This window comes from Mustela nigripes, chromosome 2, assembly GCF_022355385.1.
Source record: "Mustela nigripes isolate SB6536 chromosome 2, MUSNIG.SB6536, whole genome shotgun sequence".
In the NCBI taxonomy this organism is placed as follows: Eukaryota; Metazoa; Chordata; class Mammalia; order Carnivora; family Mustelidae; genus Mustela; species Mustela nigripes.
The window spans coordinates 62,265,338-62,284,179 of record NC_081558.1 but is presented as its reverse complement, the minus strand read 5'-3'; the positions used below and the strand labels follow the sequence as shown (position 1 = coordinate 62,284,179).

At 38.1% G+C, this 18,842-nt stretch overlaps 1 protein-coding gene across 2 annotated transcripts in view; it reads left to right on the top strand.

Annotated features, from left to right (window-relative positions):
* OXSR1 (oxidative stress responsive kinase 1) overlaps positions 1 to 18,842 on the top strand; it is a 104,751-nt gene that overhangs the window by 4,936 nt on the left and 80,973 nt on the right. For both annotated transcript variants that reach the window (XM_059390547.1, XM_059390546.1), the window contains exon 2: positions 17,007 to 17,119. In XM_059390547.1, coding sequence (XP_059246530.1) covers positions 17,007 to 17,119 — 113 coding nt within the window. The remainder of the gene's footprint in view (positions 1 to 17,006; positions 17,120 to 18,842) is intronic.

The window sequence follows — 18,842 nt, the reverse complement described above, 5'->3', positions numbered from 1 at the left end:
AAATGAATCTTTGTGATTTCTTCAGATTACACGTAATTTTTTCAGGAAACACGTGATTGGCATTCAGAAAAAAAACATTTGGGGATCATTTGAATTTTCTCTTTTCAAAGAATTGTATTTTAAGGCAGTGGTTAAATGATGCCTCCTTTCTGATCAAAGCACGTGCATTTATTTGAAATGTAATTTTTTTTTTTTTACACTTTCTACTTAGCCTGTACTATTTGTAGGGTTGGTGCACCTGGGTGGCATAGTCGGTTGGGTGTATGACTTTTGGTTTCTGCTCAGGTCTGATATCAGGGTCATGGGATTGAGCACCTCTTCAGATTCCATGCTCAGAGCAGAGTCTGCTTGGGTTTCTGACTCCTTCATGTGACACCCCCCACCCCCTACCCTGCTGTCTTTCTCAAATAAATAAGTCTTTTTTTTTTTAAATTTTATTTATTTATTTAAGAGTGAGAGTACTAGTCTGGGGTGAGAGGCAGATGGAGAAGCAGACTCCCTTTAGCAGGGAGCCTAACCATTATTATAGTATTAGAATTTCTGACCAGGTGTTGTACTATATTTGACATATTTTGAAGCAGCTGGAAGAGTATGGTCTTAAGGTTGTGCTGACCTAGATTCAAATCCTGGCTTTACCTTTTTGTTACCTATGTGATCTTGGGCAATTTATATAACTGATTTTAGTGTCAGCTTTTTGTCTATAAAATCGAGATAATGGACTTAAATTATTGAGGCTGTTATGTAGATGAAGCATAATTTTGTACAGAAAATGTTTAGTTTGCATTGAATACTTCTGTTTTAAAAAATTTTATTTATTTATTTGACAGAAAGAGATACCACAAGTAGGTGAAGAGACAGGCAGAGAGAGGAGGAAGCAGGCTTCTCCCTGAGCAGTGAGCCTGATGTGGGGCTCCATCCCAGGACCCTGGGATCATGACCTGAGCTGAAAACAGAGGCTTTAACCCACTGAGCCACCCAGGCGCCCCTCTTTATTTTTTCTTTAAGATTTTATTTATTTATTTGATATATATATAGAGAGATCCCAAGTAGGCACAGAGGCAGGCAGGAGGGCGAAGCAGGCTCCCTGCTAAGCAGAGAGACTGATGGGGGCTCGATCCCAGGACCCTGAGACTATGACCTGAGCCGAAGGCAGAGGCTTAACCCACTGAGCCACCCAGGCGCCCCCACACTGAACGTTCCTTAACATAATGGTTTTTGTTATCTCTTTTTTTCTCTTCCTTATGTTTTGTAATTTTTGATATTACCGTGAAATATGAAATACTGTGTGATTTGTTGTAATGCTTATTGGAACATCACTGCATCTTTTTTTCCCTAGATCTTTATTAAAGTTTAGATGGATTTCAGGATTTACAGTGGACATGATAGTATAGCTTTATAAGACCCTGCTACCTGTGATATTGTCAACAATATTGTATGATGGCAGATAGAGAAAACAGTCTGGCAGTGGCTGTGCCATGTGCCTTTTATTTTTCTACATTTTGAAAAATCTGCTTAAGTATTCACTGTTTACCTTGGATTAGATTTAGAAAATTATTCATTAAGATCTGTTTTTAATAAGGTATGATTTACCTAGCTTTGATATTTGGTGAGGGCAACTCATTAGCTTTATTTTTTTTTTAAGATTTTAATTTATTTATTCGACAGAGATCACAAGTAGGCAGAGAGGCAGGCATTGAGAGAGGGGGAAGCAGGCTCCCTGCCAAGCAGAGAGCCCAATGTGGGGCTCAATCCCAGGACCCTGGGATCATGACCCGAGCTGAAGGCAGAGGCTTTAACCCACTGAGCCACCCAGGTGCCCCCATTAACTTTATTCTCTGCCTTCCTCTCTCGTTTTTTATTTTCTTTATTCACTAGCCACACATTTTGATGTCCGAAAGTAATGGTTGTCAATTCCAGGTTGTCAGATTCCAGGATCTCACCTCGAGGCTCCATAAATGTGAAAGACATGCTCTATCAATAAAATGATGCTTAATGCTTAGTGTATTTTCTCCCCATGTTGGGAGACTTCACTCTGGTGATATTATCAGTAAAGGCCAGCGTTGGGCCAACAAGTTCATAGGGCTGTATCAGGTAGGGCTTGCATTGGCTGCATGTGATGGATAACATATAATAGTGGCTTAATAAAGTACCTTTTTCCTCTTCTGTAACTGGAGTGGCAGCCTCTGTGCCCTAATTAAGCACGCAGGCCCCTAGTTTCTACTCCACTGCACTTAGCACGTAACTCTCATTCTCATAGTTGCAGCATAGTTGTACTCCTAGCCTCATTCTTGTGTTCCAGGTTGGAAGAATATGGCAAAAAGACAAAGGCATGTGATGACTGAGTTGGCTCCCTTGCAAAGAACTTTCTTTACTGGAAGCCTTACCCAGTGACTTCCATTTCTAGTTTATTGGCCAGAACCATGTAACTTGGTCATTTGCAAGGGAGGCTATGAAATAAAGCTTGCTGGGCACATTATTACTTCAAACAGAATAGGTTAAGTTTCTCTTATTAAAGAAGGAAAAATTGTATGTTGGATAGGCAACTAAAAATGTTGGCTTTGGTGGTATTTAAAATTAAAATAGTTAAATAATACATTACGAGTAAATAATTTAACCATAGTAAACAGTTAATAAATGTTAGCTTTAATCTAAGCAGGCAGTTGCTTACCGGTTAAGAGCATGGTATTGAGTCATCATGTATTTCTGGTTTCTAGACCCAACTCTGCCTCTTACTAGTTTATGACCTAAGTCTTATTTTTATAATAATTATTATTATTGTATTAGATGAAAAAATTGAAATGCAAGTAAAGAAAGTTTTCAGCATAGTACTTGGCACGCAGAATAAGTGTTTGATCCGTGTTAATGCTCATGATGGTAATAATGAGCTCATGCCCATGAAGACTGGGCCACTTTTGTGTTTGCTCTGCCTTAAATGAGTAATTTTTTCCTTGAAAATCTATGTCACTGCTTGGCCAGTTCATCTAGTCAGCAAGTATTTATTGAACTTCTGTTGTGTGCCAGGTACTGTTCTGGATGCTTGGGATACAGCAGCAAAATCCCTTTGGGATACAGCAGACGTAAATCCCTTTTTTATGGAGTTTAGAATCTAGTGGGGATAAAGGGCAAAAATCAAGCAGGGAAAGGGGTTGGAGACTGCTAGGGGTAGAGGTGAGTTTTTGTTTTGTTTTGTTTTAAAGATTTGTTTATTTTAGAGAGAGAGAGCGGTGGGAGGGGCAAAGTGAGAGAGTCTCCAGCAGACTCCGCACTGAGTGCAAAGCCCAACCAGGGCTTCATCGCAGGACCCTGAACCCAAATTAAGAGTCAGAAACCCAACCCATGGAGCCACCCAGTTGCCCCTAGAGGTGAGTTTAAAATAAGTCAGGGAAGTCTCACTGAGCAGATGACATTTGAGAAAAGACCTGAAGGAATTGGAGAAGTGAGTATTGTGGTTATCTGCAGGCGGCTTGCTCCAGGCAGAGGGAGCAGCAGAAGTGAATGCCTGAAGTGGAATAGAAGCATGCTCATGGGACTAAGGAATAGGAGGCAAGAGTGGCTGGAGCAGAGTGGAACGAGGTGTGGAGGCAGATGGGAAGAGACCAGAAGAGTAAGGCGGTACGGTTGTGTGGTCCTGACCATAAGATGGGGTGAAGCCATAGAAGTCATTATGGGTACCTGGCTTTTGCTTTGAGTAAGAATGAAAATCATTACAGGGTTTTGAGCAGGGGATTAAAATAACTGTGTTTCAGAAGGATAACTCAGGCTTCTGTGTAGAGAATAGTTTTGTAAGGGTGCAGGGGTGGAAGGAGAATTTATCCAGTGGAGAGGGGTAGTATTGGAGGTGGTGACAAGTAATCAGATGCTGGATATAATATATTTTGGAGTTAGACAGTTGCCATTGGTTTAGATGTGAAAAGATTCTAAGCGTTTTGGCTGGAGCATCTGGAAGGATGGAGTTACCATCAGTTGAGATGGGAGATTACCAGAGTGAACAGGGGACAGAGAGATGATTCATTACAAAACCATCATGCTGTGTGAATAATTACTCAAAGCATATGGCAGTGTGTCTTATTTTCATCTTTGTATGGAGAGAATAGCATGATTTTCATGATGACTATTCTTACAGCTGTTTTACCAGTTCTAGGAGCTTTAATTTTCAACATGATGCTGATAAGAAAAAAGGGTTTTCAAAATTATAATTTCCTTGTATTTTCCTTGAATCAGGTGACAAGGTGACAGTGCCTTAATCATCTTTCAGAATGAAGAGTCTGGCCTGGCCTTTTTTTTTTTTTTTTTAAAGATTTATTTATTTATTTGACAGAGATCACAAGTAGGCACAGAGGCAGGCAGAGAGAGAGGAGGAAGCAGGCTCCCCGCTGAGCAGAGAGCCTGATGCGGGCCGATCCCAGGACCCTGCCACCATGACCTGAGCTGAAGGCAGAGGCTTTAACCCACTGAGCCACCTAGGCGCCCCTGGCCTAGCTTTTTAATTGAATGCAAAACCTTACTAAAGAACACTTTAAAAAAACTAAAAAATAAAATAGAAAAGAACACAAAATCTTTAGAATATGTATCTGTTGTAATGATGGCTGGCCAAAATTTGGAGGAAATTTATTTATTTATTTTTCCTCATGCTTAGGAATAATATCCATTTTTAACTTTCTTTCTTTTTTTTTTTTTCCAAAGATTTTATTTATTTATTTGACAGAGAGAGATCCCAAGCAGGCAGAGAGGCAGGCAGAGAGAGAGGAGGAAGCAGGCTCCCTGCTGAGCAGAGAGCCCGATGCGGGACTCGATCCCAGGACCCTGAGATCATGACCTGAGCCACAGGCAGCGGCTTAACCCACTGAGCCTCCCAGGCGCCCATTTTTAACTTTCTTTCTTAAATTTCTGGGTCTTCTAAAGTGGCCAGATACTAAAAATTTTTTTAGTCCTCGTCATGCCTTTGGGCATCTCCTTTCCTGTCTTGAGGGATGAAGTTACCCAATTTGAAGAGTTTTAGGAGAAAGGTCATTCATATTTTTGTATACTTAGTCCATTCTGTATGTAATGTATGTTAAGACTACAGTTTAAGAGCTCACTAGGCGGGGTGCTTGGGTGGCTCAGTGGATTAAGCATCTGCCTTTGTCTCAGGTCACTTGGTCCCAGGGTGCTGGATCAAGTCCCACATCCAGTTCCCTGCTCAGTGGGGAGTCTGTTTCTCCCTCTGCCTGTTCCACCCCCAGTCTGCTTGTGCGCGTGCTCTCTCTCTCACTCACTTTCCCTCAAATGAATAAAATCTTTAAAAAAAGAAAAAGAGCTCACTAGGAGATGACAGAAGAGTAGAAGAAATGGGGAGGTAGGGAGCGATGCAGGGAGGATACAAAACTGTGTAAAGTATTGAAAGTCTGAATTAGGGTGTATTATTGGAAACTGATTTACATTTTCCATTATATTATTCTTAATATTAGTCCCATGCTTAGTATAGGGCATTAGAGCAGTAGCTTTTACACTTTTAACTAAAACGTTCCTAAGAGATCTCTTTTTTACAGTTGCATGTGTATTTATACTGAAGTAAAAAGTTAATACAAAATACCATTTACTTTTACTATGTGCTATGCATGCTGGTATTTTCTATTTGACTCTCTTCACTCTAAGAAAAATGATGGTTGAAACTCTGTAAATTGACTTGTAGTTTTTTGTTTTGTTTTGTTTTCATTTTTGTTTTTTTTTTGTTTTAAGATTTAATTATTTATTTGTCAGAGAGAGCACAAGCAGACAGAGTGGCACGAAGAGTCAGAGGGAGAAGCAGGCTCCCCACTGAGCAAGAAGCCCAATGCAGGACTCAATCCCAGGACTCTAGGATAATGACCTGAGCCAAAGGCAGCTGCTTAACCAATTGAGCCGCCAAGGCCCCCTTGAAATGTAGTTTAAAATTTTCTCATAAAGGAACATGCTTTAAAGAGTCGAGTATTTTAAAAATTTGTATCTCTCTCTTTTTAAAAAATAATTTATTTTATTTTTATTTTAAGTAGGTTCCACAGCTAACTTGGAACTTGAACTCAGGACCCTGAGATTAACAGTTCCGTGCTCTATCAACTGAGCCAGCCAGGGGCCCCAAAATTTGTGTCTCTAATCCTGTGTTTTCAAAGTCTTTTAAAAAATTGGTGAATAGGGGCGCCTTGGTGGCTCAGTGGGTTAAGCCGCTGCCTTCGGCTCAGGTCATGATCTCAGGGTCCTGGGATCTAGTCCCGCATCGGGCTCTCTGCTCAGCAGGGAGCCTGCTTCCCTCTCTCTCTCTCTGCCTGCCTCTCCATCTACTTGTGATTTCTCTCTGTCAAATAAATAAATAAAATCTTTAAAAAAAGAATTGGTGAATAGTTAAAATGATTATAAAGACATTTTAAAGGTATTCTTCCCTAACCTCTTTTATCTACATTATTGATATTTTCTGTGAGTAAATTTTTTTCTAATGAAGATAGAACATCATTAACTGTTCTGAATTAGTGGTATTGAGTTTTTACTGCATTGCCATAAGACTTTATGTTAGAACTTCAGAGTATTTTTCAATTGCTGAATAATGTTTTGGTATTTGGGGAAAATAATACGAAGGTCAATGAAAGTGATTTATTGTTAGCATGGTGGAAGTAGAGCCTGCAAGTCTCTTTTTATCATTAAATGTGGGAAATGCTGATGACTTTGTCTTTTGGCCTTTTATTAAATCACATCTTGCCTCCAGGGAGATTTATTAAATGAGTGATTCTTTGTGTAAAGGAAAGGTATTTTAGCGTGTAGACAATTATGATTGATAATACCTCGGTTTAGTGTTTCATTATTAATGAAATTAATTCTGTGTTTAATAATGACTAGGAATTAATAACAAGTGAACTCCCCAAATTGCTATATCTGTATTTTTAATGCCAGCATGGTATTTGTTTATGTATCATATGACATTAGTATATTTAAAGCTAGTATTTCAGATTTTGTATAAATACACAGTAAATAATCAATGCTTGATTATCCTGGGGTAGAGTAACTGGTTTGAGAGTTAATGCCAATTTAAAAGAATACCACTAGGTAGCACATTTGCAAAAATTGAAATGAAAAAGCATCAGGGAATACATTTACATATTAGAAGACATCTGTTATTAGGACTGAAGGTACCCTGTAGAGGCCTCATTGTGTCTTCTGTGACTTGAGAATGCCTCTCATCTTAGCCTGACAGATACGTGACCTGCATGATTAGCGTCCCTCCTCTGGGGTTTCCCAGAGTGAGGCAGTAGCCTCTCATTGAAGGCAAGAGAGTTGTTAAATGTTCTAAAGGGATTCCATGCAGAAAGAACTTGAAAAGGAAAGGATGGGAGTGGGAGAATAGTTACTGTACTGCCTAATTCTGTCGCATACTCATGTGCAAAACAAAGGGAGTTCAGTGAAGAAGCAGACTGCAAACTATTTCAATAGAAGCCTGTTGGAACCTTCTTATCAAGGAATATGTTAGTAGTTCTAAGCTTTTGTCAAAATAATTCAAGTACACTATTGGATAATGTCATTGAATACACATGTGTTCTTGAATATTGGATTTTATTTGGATTTTGCATGTCATGAACTTTGTGCATAGTTTTGCTTAGTTTGTTATAGATGTAATTTGGGTTTATCTGTTTCAGTGTTGACTATGGATGTGTATAGCTTTGGTCAGGGACTTTCAAATGGATTTTGGTATAACAAATTCTGTTGAATTATACAATTGTATATGTAAGTTGTTTTCAAATTTTAATATCTGTAGCACATTTATATTATTAGAAATCTGATTTTATACTTAAAGAGATTTTTTAGTAACAGCTTTATTGAGATATAGTGTACATACTATGAAATTTGCCCCTTTGAAGTGTGAAGTTGTGTATTCATAGAGTTATGCAATCATCACCACTGTCTAATTCCAGAACATTTTCATAGCTCTTGAAACTCCATATCCATTAGCTGTACTCCCTATTTCCCTCTTCCTCTAGTTTCTGGCAACCTCTAATCTCTTTTCTGCAGATATGGAATTGCCTATTCTGGATATTCTACATAAAAAGAATCACACTAATATGAAATGTTGGGGTCTGGGGGCAAACGGTCAAGAAAGAATTCTTGAGACTTCTTCATTGCCAAAAAAGTGTGGTTTTATTAAAGCATGGGGACGGGACCTCTGGGCAGAAAGAGATGCACTGGAATTGTGAGGAGTGACTGATTATATAGTTTCAAGTTGGAAGGGAGTTAGGGATAGCATATCCCTAAAGAATTTGGATCCAAGGTTTCCAAGACCTTGAGGGGCTAGCTTTGTTAGGAAAAGGTCATTTACTACTGTCCAGTGAAACTTTAGTCATAAGACTCTTTAGATGTGTATCAGTGGGCCATATGCTTGAAAGATGATTGCTAACGTATATCTTGGGGGTAGAGATAAAGGTAGTTTCTAAAGGGATTTTTACAGGATCCTAGAGGTCTGGCTAATGTCAAGCTAAGGTTGCCTTTTGCCGTAGCAAAGTATTAATAACATTGAAGCAGCGAATAAGATCCTTGAGGAAGGTCCGTCAGCCTGTCTCAAGTAGGGCTGTAAGTTGTAAGGAACTTTAATTTTTTTTCTTTTGCCTTTTGTGTCTGGCATATTTACTTAGCGTGTTTTCTTGGGTCATCCATGTTGTAGCGTGTATCGGTACTCTGTTCTTTTTATTGCCTAATGGTATCATTGTATGGATATACCATATCTGTTCCTCAGTTGGAAATTTGGGTTGTTTCCATTTTTTGGCTTTTATGAGTAATACTGCAGTAAACAACTGTGTGAAAGTATTTGTTTTTTGTTTTCTTGAGTATATACATAGGAGTTGAAGTGCTAGATTGTGTGGTAATCTATGCGTAACATTTTGAGAACCTGCCAGACTCTTTTCTGAAGCTAGTACATTACTGTACAGCCCTACCAGCAGTATAGGAGGTTTCTCTACATCCTTACCAACACTTGTTATTGTCTTTTTGATTATAGCCATGAAATGTTGTCTTGCTGTGGTTTTGTGAAGAGAGTTTTAAATTGAAGACTTCGTATTACAAAGTGTTAGTTACTGTAGCTTGTGTGTTAATTTTTATTCTGAAATATTTGAGGGAATATATAAGAACAGTAAGTAGTAATTAATGAAATAACTTTTAACACTGAAATAAATGATAATTACAGAGGGTAAATTTAAATGACTGTGATGTTTGAGACTGACTTTTTTGGATATTTCACTACTGTTAGACCATATAAACAAAGGTAATTCTCAGTTCTTAGTCTTTTTTCATTCCCATAGTCTGGTGTTCATGTAAGTTGACTTGTAACTTGAAAATGATTTCAAAATCATTACCAAACTTTTTTTCTTTCCTAGAAAGAAATTTCTGAAATTTCCTAGAAATCCAGGTATCTCTGGAGGATTTGAATATTTCATTTTAAGATGATGTGGTATCTCTTGGTCTCACTCTGATGGGGCCCCCAAATGTGGTATGACAACCAGGTAGAAGCCAGCAGGGCAGTGAAAGGATTCACCCAAGACAGAATAAAGGAGACAGAAGTTTATTGAATATACCACAAAGGAGAAGCAAGATAGAGAGAGGGACAAGGGAGACGGGCAAGGACGGAGGGGTAGAGATTCACACACACACACATACAGAGACACAGTGAGAGACGGAGAGATGGATATAAGTAGATAATGGTTAGTTAGAGCCTATGGGTATTTTGATGTGGGTCACCCAGGGGCTTGTGGGTCACTGTAGGCCCTTTCTACATTCCATTGCTCAAGCTTGTTTGCCTAAAAGCGGTCTCTACAGATGATAGAAATGGAAATTATTTCTTCTAGTAATATACATAATAGTATGACTTGTAAATTGGGGAAAATGGATATTTAAGGACAGAATACTGTGTATTTTTGTCTTCTGCTGATGATAAGCTCCTCCTCTCGCTCTATCTCTGTTAACTACTCTTAATTGTTCCTGTGGATTTTTTCAGAAAACTTTAACACATATATCCTTTTGTAGAGTGTTTTTCTCTTCGATTTTTTCCACTTAGATATTTAAGTTTTAAAGCCCCAGGTGTTAAATTGCCATGTACTTAACTTAGATGACCTAATTAGCTCTTTTTTTTTTTTAAAGATTTTATTTATTTATTTGACAGACAGACCACAAGTGGGCAGAGAGACAAGCAGAGAGAGATTGGGGGGGGGGCGTTAGCAGGCTCCCCGCTGAGCAGAGAACCCAGGACCCTGAGATCATGACCTGAGGCGAAGGCAGAGGCTCAACCCACTGAGCCACCCAGGTGCCCCTAATTAGCTCTTTTACAGACTGTCATATGGTCTTATTAAAGTTAGTACCTCATTCTCCAAACTGAATGCTCTCCCTGAGAATGTTTAAGTAGTATTTCCTCCCAAATATTGAAGTGTTGCATTTTACATGAAGCATTGTGCTCAAAGTTATTTTTCTTAATATACTGTGCAGTACATAGAGCACTTTTTCTTTCCCTGTTTTCCCTTTTGCCTACATTTTATCAAAATGTAGGAAGAGGATGAGAGAAAGGAGGAAGAAATGTAATGATTGGGGCGCTTGGGTGGCTCAGTGGGTTAAAGCCTCTGCTTTCGGCTCAGGTCATGATCCCAGGGTCCTGGGTTCTCTGCTCAGCGGGGAGCCTGCTTCCTCCCCTCTCTCTCTCTGCCTGCCTCTCTGCCTACTTGTGATTTCTTTCTGTCAAATAAATAAAATCTTAAAAAAAAAAAAAGTAATGATTGCTCATTTTTCCTTTTTTTAGTGTTTACAATTCAGTTTTCTTCAAGGTTGAGTATTTGTACCAGAGAATGTTTAGTCTGTGTTCATACCAATGATTACGATAGTGAGAAACCCAATTTGAATGGAATGGGTATAGATGGGGAGTTGGTGAGGGTAATTTTTCCTCATGTGTTTTGGTTAAGATTTAAGTACCTTAAAAGCATTATAAACCTGCCTTATGCCAAATATTTGAGACACAGCAATGTCTTTTAACAGTTTAAATATCTAACAAAAAGATAAGGGGTGAGGAAATGAACAATAGTGACATTTATTGAGCATTTATGTGCCCCCGGCACACAGGCAGGACATGAAGACTTAACTCTGCTAAGGGCAGTGGGGCTGAAGTTTGAATCTAAGTGTGTTTTCCATGGAGCTTCCTGAAGTTGGGTGAGTTACCAGTTGGGCTTTCAAAGGAGGGGCCAGTATGGATTAATACATAGAAAGCAGAGTGAATGGCTTCTACAGAGGCATGGAGATGGGGATAAATAAGTTGCATCTGGAGTGTGGAAAACAAGTTAACTTGTTCATTTATCCAGTGGTATAGTGTCAGGTAGCTGCTATGGTTGAGGGATCTGATGAGTGACGTTATGCAAATCGTGTTTGAAGATTATGTTATTAATGGCCAGAATGGGTTGAGGCCTGGGCTTTTTTTTTCCCCCAAAACACAGAACTTAACTAAAATTTTAGTAGTTATATGTATACTGTACCTATTTGTATATGTGTGGTCTGTATAGTTCTATGCAGTTTTATTACACATGTGCTTTTGTGGAACTGCCAGTAAACTCAAGATACTAAACTTTATCCCACCACAGAGTTCCCTCAGGCTACCCCTTGATAGCCATACTTAACCCCTCTTTGTATATCCCTATCCCTTGACAACCACTTATCTGTTCTCCATGGTTTTTGTTATTTCAAGAATGTTATATACAAATGGAGTCCTGAAAAAGTGTAACTTTTTGAGATTGGCTTTTTTTTACTCAGCATAATGCCCATGAGGTTCTTTGAAGTAATTGTGCGTATTAGTAGTTTGTTCATTTTTCTTGCTGATAGTATGGATGGTTCTGTTCTGTATGGATGGTTCTGTTCTGCCAATACTGCATTTTCTTGTTTACTCTCTATCATAAGTCTTAAAAAAACTCATCAATCAGCATTTATTCTTTGAGAACCCAATGTGTGTTTTTTTATTGAGATATAATTGTCATGGAGTATCCTCTTAGTTTCAGGTGTACATTATAGTGATTTGGTACTTTATCCTTTTGAAGCAATGATGAGTCCCGTTATCTATTGCCATGTAAAATTATTACAATTTGACTGACTATATTCCCTATGCTGTACTTTATATCCCCATGACTTATTTATTTTATAACTGAAAGTTTGAACCTATAATAAGTCTTGAAATTAGATATTATGAGTCCTTCAACTTTCTTCTTCATAATTGTGTTGGCTATTCTAGGGCCTTCTCTTTTCATATGAACTTTAGAATGAGCTTGTCTGTGTACAAAATATCTTGCTGGTGTTTTGATAGGAATTCATTAAACCTATATATAGTCATTTTGGGGAGTATTGACATCTTTAGTGTGTTGAGTTTTCTAATACACGAACATAATAAGTTTCTCCCAATTTTTATATCTTCTTTGCTTTCTTTCATCAGTATTTTACATTTTTTAGCATACATATCCTCTTCATATTTTGTTGGATTTATACTTTAGTATTTCCTTTTGCGGGAGCAGTTATAAATGATGCTGTGTTTTAAAACTTTGGTTTCCACTTATTTGTGTTTGCATATAGAAATGAAGTTGATTTTCATGTTGATCTTGTATCTTGCAATATTGCAAAACTGTCTTATAAGTTCTGGGAACTTTTCTTGTGCATTCCTTGGGATTTTCTGTATAGACAACGACACCATCTAAAATAAGGACAGTTTTATTTTTCTTTTCCAATGTGAATGCCTCTTCTTTCTTTTTCTTGCCTTGTAACGAAGGCTAGGATTTCTAGTACTGTGTTGCTTATGAGTGATGAGAATGGACATCCTTACCTTTTTCTCAGTCTTAGAAGGAGGGTATTCAGTCATTCACCATTAAGTATGTTGTTTGCTATAACTTTGCTATAATTTTCCTGTAGGTATTCTTCATGAAGTTGAAGATCCCCTCATTTCCTAGTTTTCCTAGTTTTTATTATGAATGGTGTAGAATTTTTTAAAAATATTTTTCTGTGTCAGTTGATAGGATCATACGATATTTTTCCTTTAGCTTATTGGTATGTATTGCATTGATTTTTTAAAAATATTATACCAACCTTACATACTTGGAATACATGTTACTTGGTTGTGGTGTACTAACTATTTTGGATTCAATTTGCTAATATTTTTGTAAGGATTTTGCAGCTAAATTCGTGAGATATACTGGTCTGTAGTTTTTTTTAATTCTTGTGATGTCTTTGTCTGGTTTTGGTATTGGTAACAATTGGTTTCATAAAATGAGTTGGGATGTGTTCCTGCTTCTTCCGTTCCTGGACAAGGTGTAAAATGGCAGTTAATTCTTCTTGTCAGTGTTTGGTAAAATTCTCCAGAGAAACCATCTGTGCCTGGGGAGTTTTTCAAGAACTTTTAAATTACAAATTTGATTTCTTTTTCTTTTTCTTTTTTTTTAAAAGATTTGATTTATTTATTTATTTGACAGAGAGAGATCACAAGTAGGCAGAGAGTTAGGCAGAGAGAGAAGGAGAAGCAGGCTCCCCACTAAGCAGAGAGCCCGATGCGGGGCTCGATCCCAGGACACTGGGATCATGACCTGAGCCGAAGGCAGCGTCTTGATCCACTGAGCCACCCAGGTGCCCCCAAATTTGATTTCTTTAATAGTGTTTTTATTATTCAGGTTACCTATTTTATCTTGAGTGAGTTTCGATAAGTTGTTTTCAGAAAATTGGCCCATTTTTTTTCTAAATTGTGGAATTATGAGCTACAGTTTTTTTGTTGTTTGTTTGTTTTTTAAGATTTTATTTTAAAGTAATCTTTACACCCAGTGTGGGGCTCAGACTTAAAACTCTGGTTTCAAGAGTTTTATGCTCTACCAACCTAAGCCAGCCAGGCACCCTGAGCTAAAGTTTAAAGTTGTTTGTAGTATTCTCTTACCTTTTTTAAGAAATTGAGGTAGAAGTTGTATAACATAAAACCTACCATTTTAAAAGTGTACATTTTATTGGTTTATAGTATATTCATGGTATTTTGCAACCGCAGTCTAATTCCAGAGTATTTTCATCACCCCAGAAAGACATTCCTTTCCCATTAAGCAGTAACTTCCCATTATCTTCTTTCCTAGCTCCTGGCAACTAGTAATATATTTTCTGAATGGATTTGCCTGATGGGACATTTCATATAAATGGAGCCATACAGTTTGTGATTGGTTTATTCCACACAGCATAATGTTTTCATGTTTATCCATGTTGTTGTGTATATCAATACTCAGTCTTTGGTTCATGGTCCTATCACTCTGACCTCTACTTCCATTATCTCATCTTCTTCACTGACTTTCCTGCCTTTCTCTTATAAAAGAAAGACCCTTATAATTTTCTTGGGCCCACCCAGATTATCCATTATCTCATTCTTTTTTTTTTTTTTTTAAGATTTTATTTATTTATTTGACAGAGAGATCACAGCAGGCAGAGAGGCAGGCAGAGAGAGGGGAAGGGAAGGAAGCAGGCCCCTGCTGAACAGAGAGCCCGATGCGGGACTGGATCCCAGGACCCTGAGATCATGACCTGAGCCGAAGGCAGCGGCTTTAACCCACTGAGCCACCCAGGCACCCCATTATCTCATTCTTAATTTGACTTAATAACAGGTACAGAGTCTATTTGCAGTATAAGGTAACGTTAACAAGTTTCAAGGAGTATGACATGGGTATTTTGTGGGAGGCCATTATTTTACCTACTGCATGGACTTTAGATTTTTTATATTATCCACTGCTCCCTGAGGCTCTGTTCTTTTTTTTTTCCCCAGTCCATTTTCTCTTTCTTGTTTATTTTTTATTTTATTTTTGGGGGGCTTGTCAAATTTTATATCAAGATAATGTTTAACAATATACACTTTTTTAAGTATAGGAAGAGATAATTCTAGCTGCTTGGAGAAACAAAGGAGTAAGTTGGAATTTACTGACAGCTTTAATTTATTTACTTAATTTATTATGTTATGTTAGTCGCCATACGGTACATTTTTTTTTTGTTTGTTTAAAGATTTTATTTATTTATTTGACAGACAGAGATCACAAGTAGGCAGAGAGGCAGGTAGAGAGAGAGAGAGGAGGAAACAGGCTCCCCTCTGAGCAGAGAGCCCGATGTGGGGCTCAATCCCAGGACCGTGGGATCATGACCCAAGCTGAAGGCAGAGGCCTTAACCCACTGAGCCACCCAGGCGCCCCTCACCATACGGTACTTTATCAGTTTTTGATGTAGTGTTCCATGATTCATTGTTTGTGTATAACATCCAGTGCTTATTGTAATACGTGCCCACTTCAATACCCATCACAGGCTCACCCATCTCCCCATACCCTCCCATCTAAAACCCTCAGTTTGTTTCCCAGAGTCCTCAGTCTCTCATGGTTTGTCCCCCGCTCTGATTTCCCCTCCTTCATTTTCCCTTCCTTCTTCTTCTGTCTTCCATGCTATTCCTTATGTTTCACATATAAGTGAGTGAAACCATAGATGAGTAAACTGTTGATCTTGTCCTCAGGACTGAATTTATCCTCCTTCATCTCCACTGTTGAACCTATATACATCACTATTTTTATTTTGGAAGTTGCATATTTCAGTTGTATACATAATTTCCATTTGGTAGTTTTTTAAAAAAACAGCTTCTGTTTCTTTGCTGAAATATTCTATTTTTTTTATTTGAGAGAATTCTTGATTGTTTATTGAAGTATTTTTATGAAGATAGCTTTAAGATTCTTGTCAAGTAATTCCAGATTGTGGTTCATTTTGGTGTTGACATCAGTATGATTCTGTTTCTTACTCATGTGTGTTTTTCTTGGTGCGTGATTTTTTAAAAAAATTTTATCCTGGACATCTAAGATATTAATATGAAGAGAGTCTTTATCCTGCTTAAGTCTTCTATTTTAGTAGGCACTAACTCTATTTAGGGTTAGTGTGTAGGTTCTGGCCTGCTTTTGGGAGCTGTGTATTTCCTGTGATAATTTAGTTCTCAGAGCTTTTGCAGTGCTATTCTCTTTATTTTTCTGGCATCACAGAAGCTCTGCTTGATTTTTACAGGTGTTGCCTGGGCTGACTGGTGGTTTGGGTCCCCATCTCTGCTACTGCTAAGGGCAGGTTGGCTGGACATTGCCCCAAGTGTGGCAGATCTGGGCCACTGCTGTCTGGGGTGGAGACCCTGCTGATGCCGATGTTGTAGTGAATTAGGGTCCCCTGGTATCCTGGATAGGGCCTGGGGAGTCCTGGGGAGGGTCTCTCTCCCTTCTAGGTCTCTGCTAAGCTAGGTCTCTGCTAATACTTTTACAGCCCTTTGTCCAGAAAGCAAGATTTTCTCTTTTGTCTATTTGTGTTGGTGGTTCTGGTTTCAGGCTGTTCATGGATTTGTGGGAGATAAGAGGAAAACCCAGTGAACTCACAGTGGTACTTTTCCTTACATGGAAAGGCCCTTAACTCATCTACTTTCTTTCCACCTGTTAGGGTCATTGTATGATTGTTAAGTTATTTCTAGGGTATTCAGTTGTATTGAGAGGAGAGGAACAGGGAAGTGCGAGCCTGTGCCATCATAATCTAGAATTGGAACTGTAGCCATTTTGATTCTTCCTCCCTGCTGGTGTTTACTAGGAATTCTATGAAATGGTCAAGGCTTTGGCTTTTATTGACCGATACCTTACTTTTTAGGGTGTTATCTGTTGTTGAGTGTAGGAACAAGGTAAGAATTATTCTCTTGTTTATTTTATTATTTATTTTTATTTTTAGAGAGAGAGCATGTGCATGAGCTGAGGATGAGGGGGAGAAGGAGAGGGAGAGAGAAAGTCTTAAGGGGAGCCCAGTATGGGGCTCAGTCTCCCAACCCTGAGATCAGGACCTGAGCTGAAATCAAGAGTTGGATGCTTAACCCACTGAGCCACCCAGATGCCCTGAATTATTTTCTTGTTTAAATTGTGTGAGAATTAGAAATGTCATGTTCTTATCTATTCATCTATTTATTTACTCATTTATGTATTTATCTTTAGGGAGTGGAGCAACTGCTGTGGTCCAAGCAGCATATTGTGCCCCTAAGAAGGAGAAAGTGGCAATCAAACGGATAAACCTTGAGAAATGTCAAACTAGCATGGATGAACTCCTGGTATGCACATCTCATATTTTTTATTGAGAAATATACTCCTATTTGTATTCATGTTGGAGTGGGAAATAACTTGAAAATTTTAATTACTTTTCTAAAAATAAGGTATTTTGATTGGCTCAGTAAATAATTCTTATTGTAAAATATAGAAAAATCCAGGTAAATAGGAAAAATTGGTTGTAATCCTCCCATTCTGAGGTTAACACTTGCTATATAGTCTTTCAGAATATAAATACAAATATATTTCATACATTAAAATCTTTGTATTTTTATGATAATGTAATCATTTACTTGTTCTTTTCATAGAGAAATTTATCAAATTCTGTCTATAAATATGAATTAAAATGCCTTTCAGTATGTGTGTAATATTCTGTTGCATAGGCAGACCACATTTTATTTAACCTATTTCTTGTATCGGACAATTACCTTTTTCCTCTCTTTTGTTGTTTTAAATAATGCTTCTTTACTTTTCTCTTTCCTTAAACTAGTTTCATGCAATTGTGATACCTGGTCGATGGAATATGCTTTAAAATGCTTTGGCCTCCTAGGAACATGGTACCAATTTGCATTATGACCATTGATACAAGATGGGAAGTAGAAGGTGGTGTTGCCTTCTCCAAAAGCTATGGAAAAAGAGAAGAAAGGGAGTCTTGGGGATTAATAGCTGTAGGAGATGTTCTGTGGCATTAAAAGCTAGACACACAGGGATTTTGTACTTCTTTATGAGCCACGGAACCCAGAATTGTTTGAAGTATGTAGTAAGTGCTCAGTAAAGGATATGAAGTAGATTTTCAAATCATTTAACCTTGTAAATCCTGTTTTTTTGGCTTAAAATGGAAATTATAACATCTGCTTCATGTACCTCATGAGGTTTTTATTTCTTTTTAAAAGGATTTTATTAATTAATTAATTTACTTACTTAGTGGGGAAGGGGTGGAGGAAGAGAAAATCTCAAGCAGATGTCACACTGAGTATGGAGCCCCATGCAGGGCTTGATCTCACAACCCTGAGATCATGACCTGAGCCAAAATCAAGAGTTGGATGCTTAACTGAGTGAGCCACCCAGGTGCCCCCTTCATGAGGTTTTTCTTTGAGGATGAAATGATCTAGTACTTGAAAAGTATAAACTGCTATACAAATAGGAACTAATGTTATTTTATTAAGTATTACTTTTATTAAGTATTTCTCTAAGGTCACATACAGCTAGTGATAGAGAGGCAGGAATTAGCACTGAGATGTTCTGACATTCCAGAAGTCATTGTGTTCCCAGGTTGGATTTAATTTCTGGTGGAGCCTGTACTGAGTATTAGGGAATATTGGAATAAAAGGAAAAGAGATAATAGAATTATACATTGAATTTTTAGGAGATTAAACAAAAGCATGTCGGGGCACCTGGGTGGCTCAGAGGGTTGAAGCCTCTGCCTTCGGCTTGGGTCATGGTCCCAGGATCCTGGGTTCGAGCCCCGCGTCGGGCGCTCTGCTCAGTGGGAAGTCTGCTTCCTTCTCTCTCTCTCTCTGCCTGCCTCTCTGCCTACTTGTGTTCTCTGTCTGTCAAATAAATAAAATCTTTAAAAACAAAAACAAAAAAACCCAAAAGCATGTCTTCAGGAGTTGGTAATATGTGAGTAGAAGCTAAAGAAAAAATTTGCTTTAGTGATCTTGAGCTGCTTTTGTGAGAGAATATACACTTGAAAGGACATGCCGACAGAAATCGTAGGTAGTGATC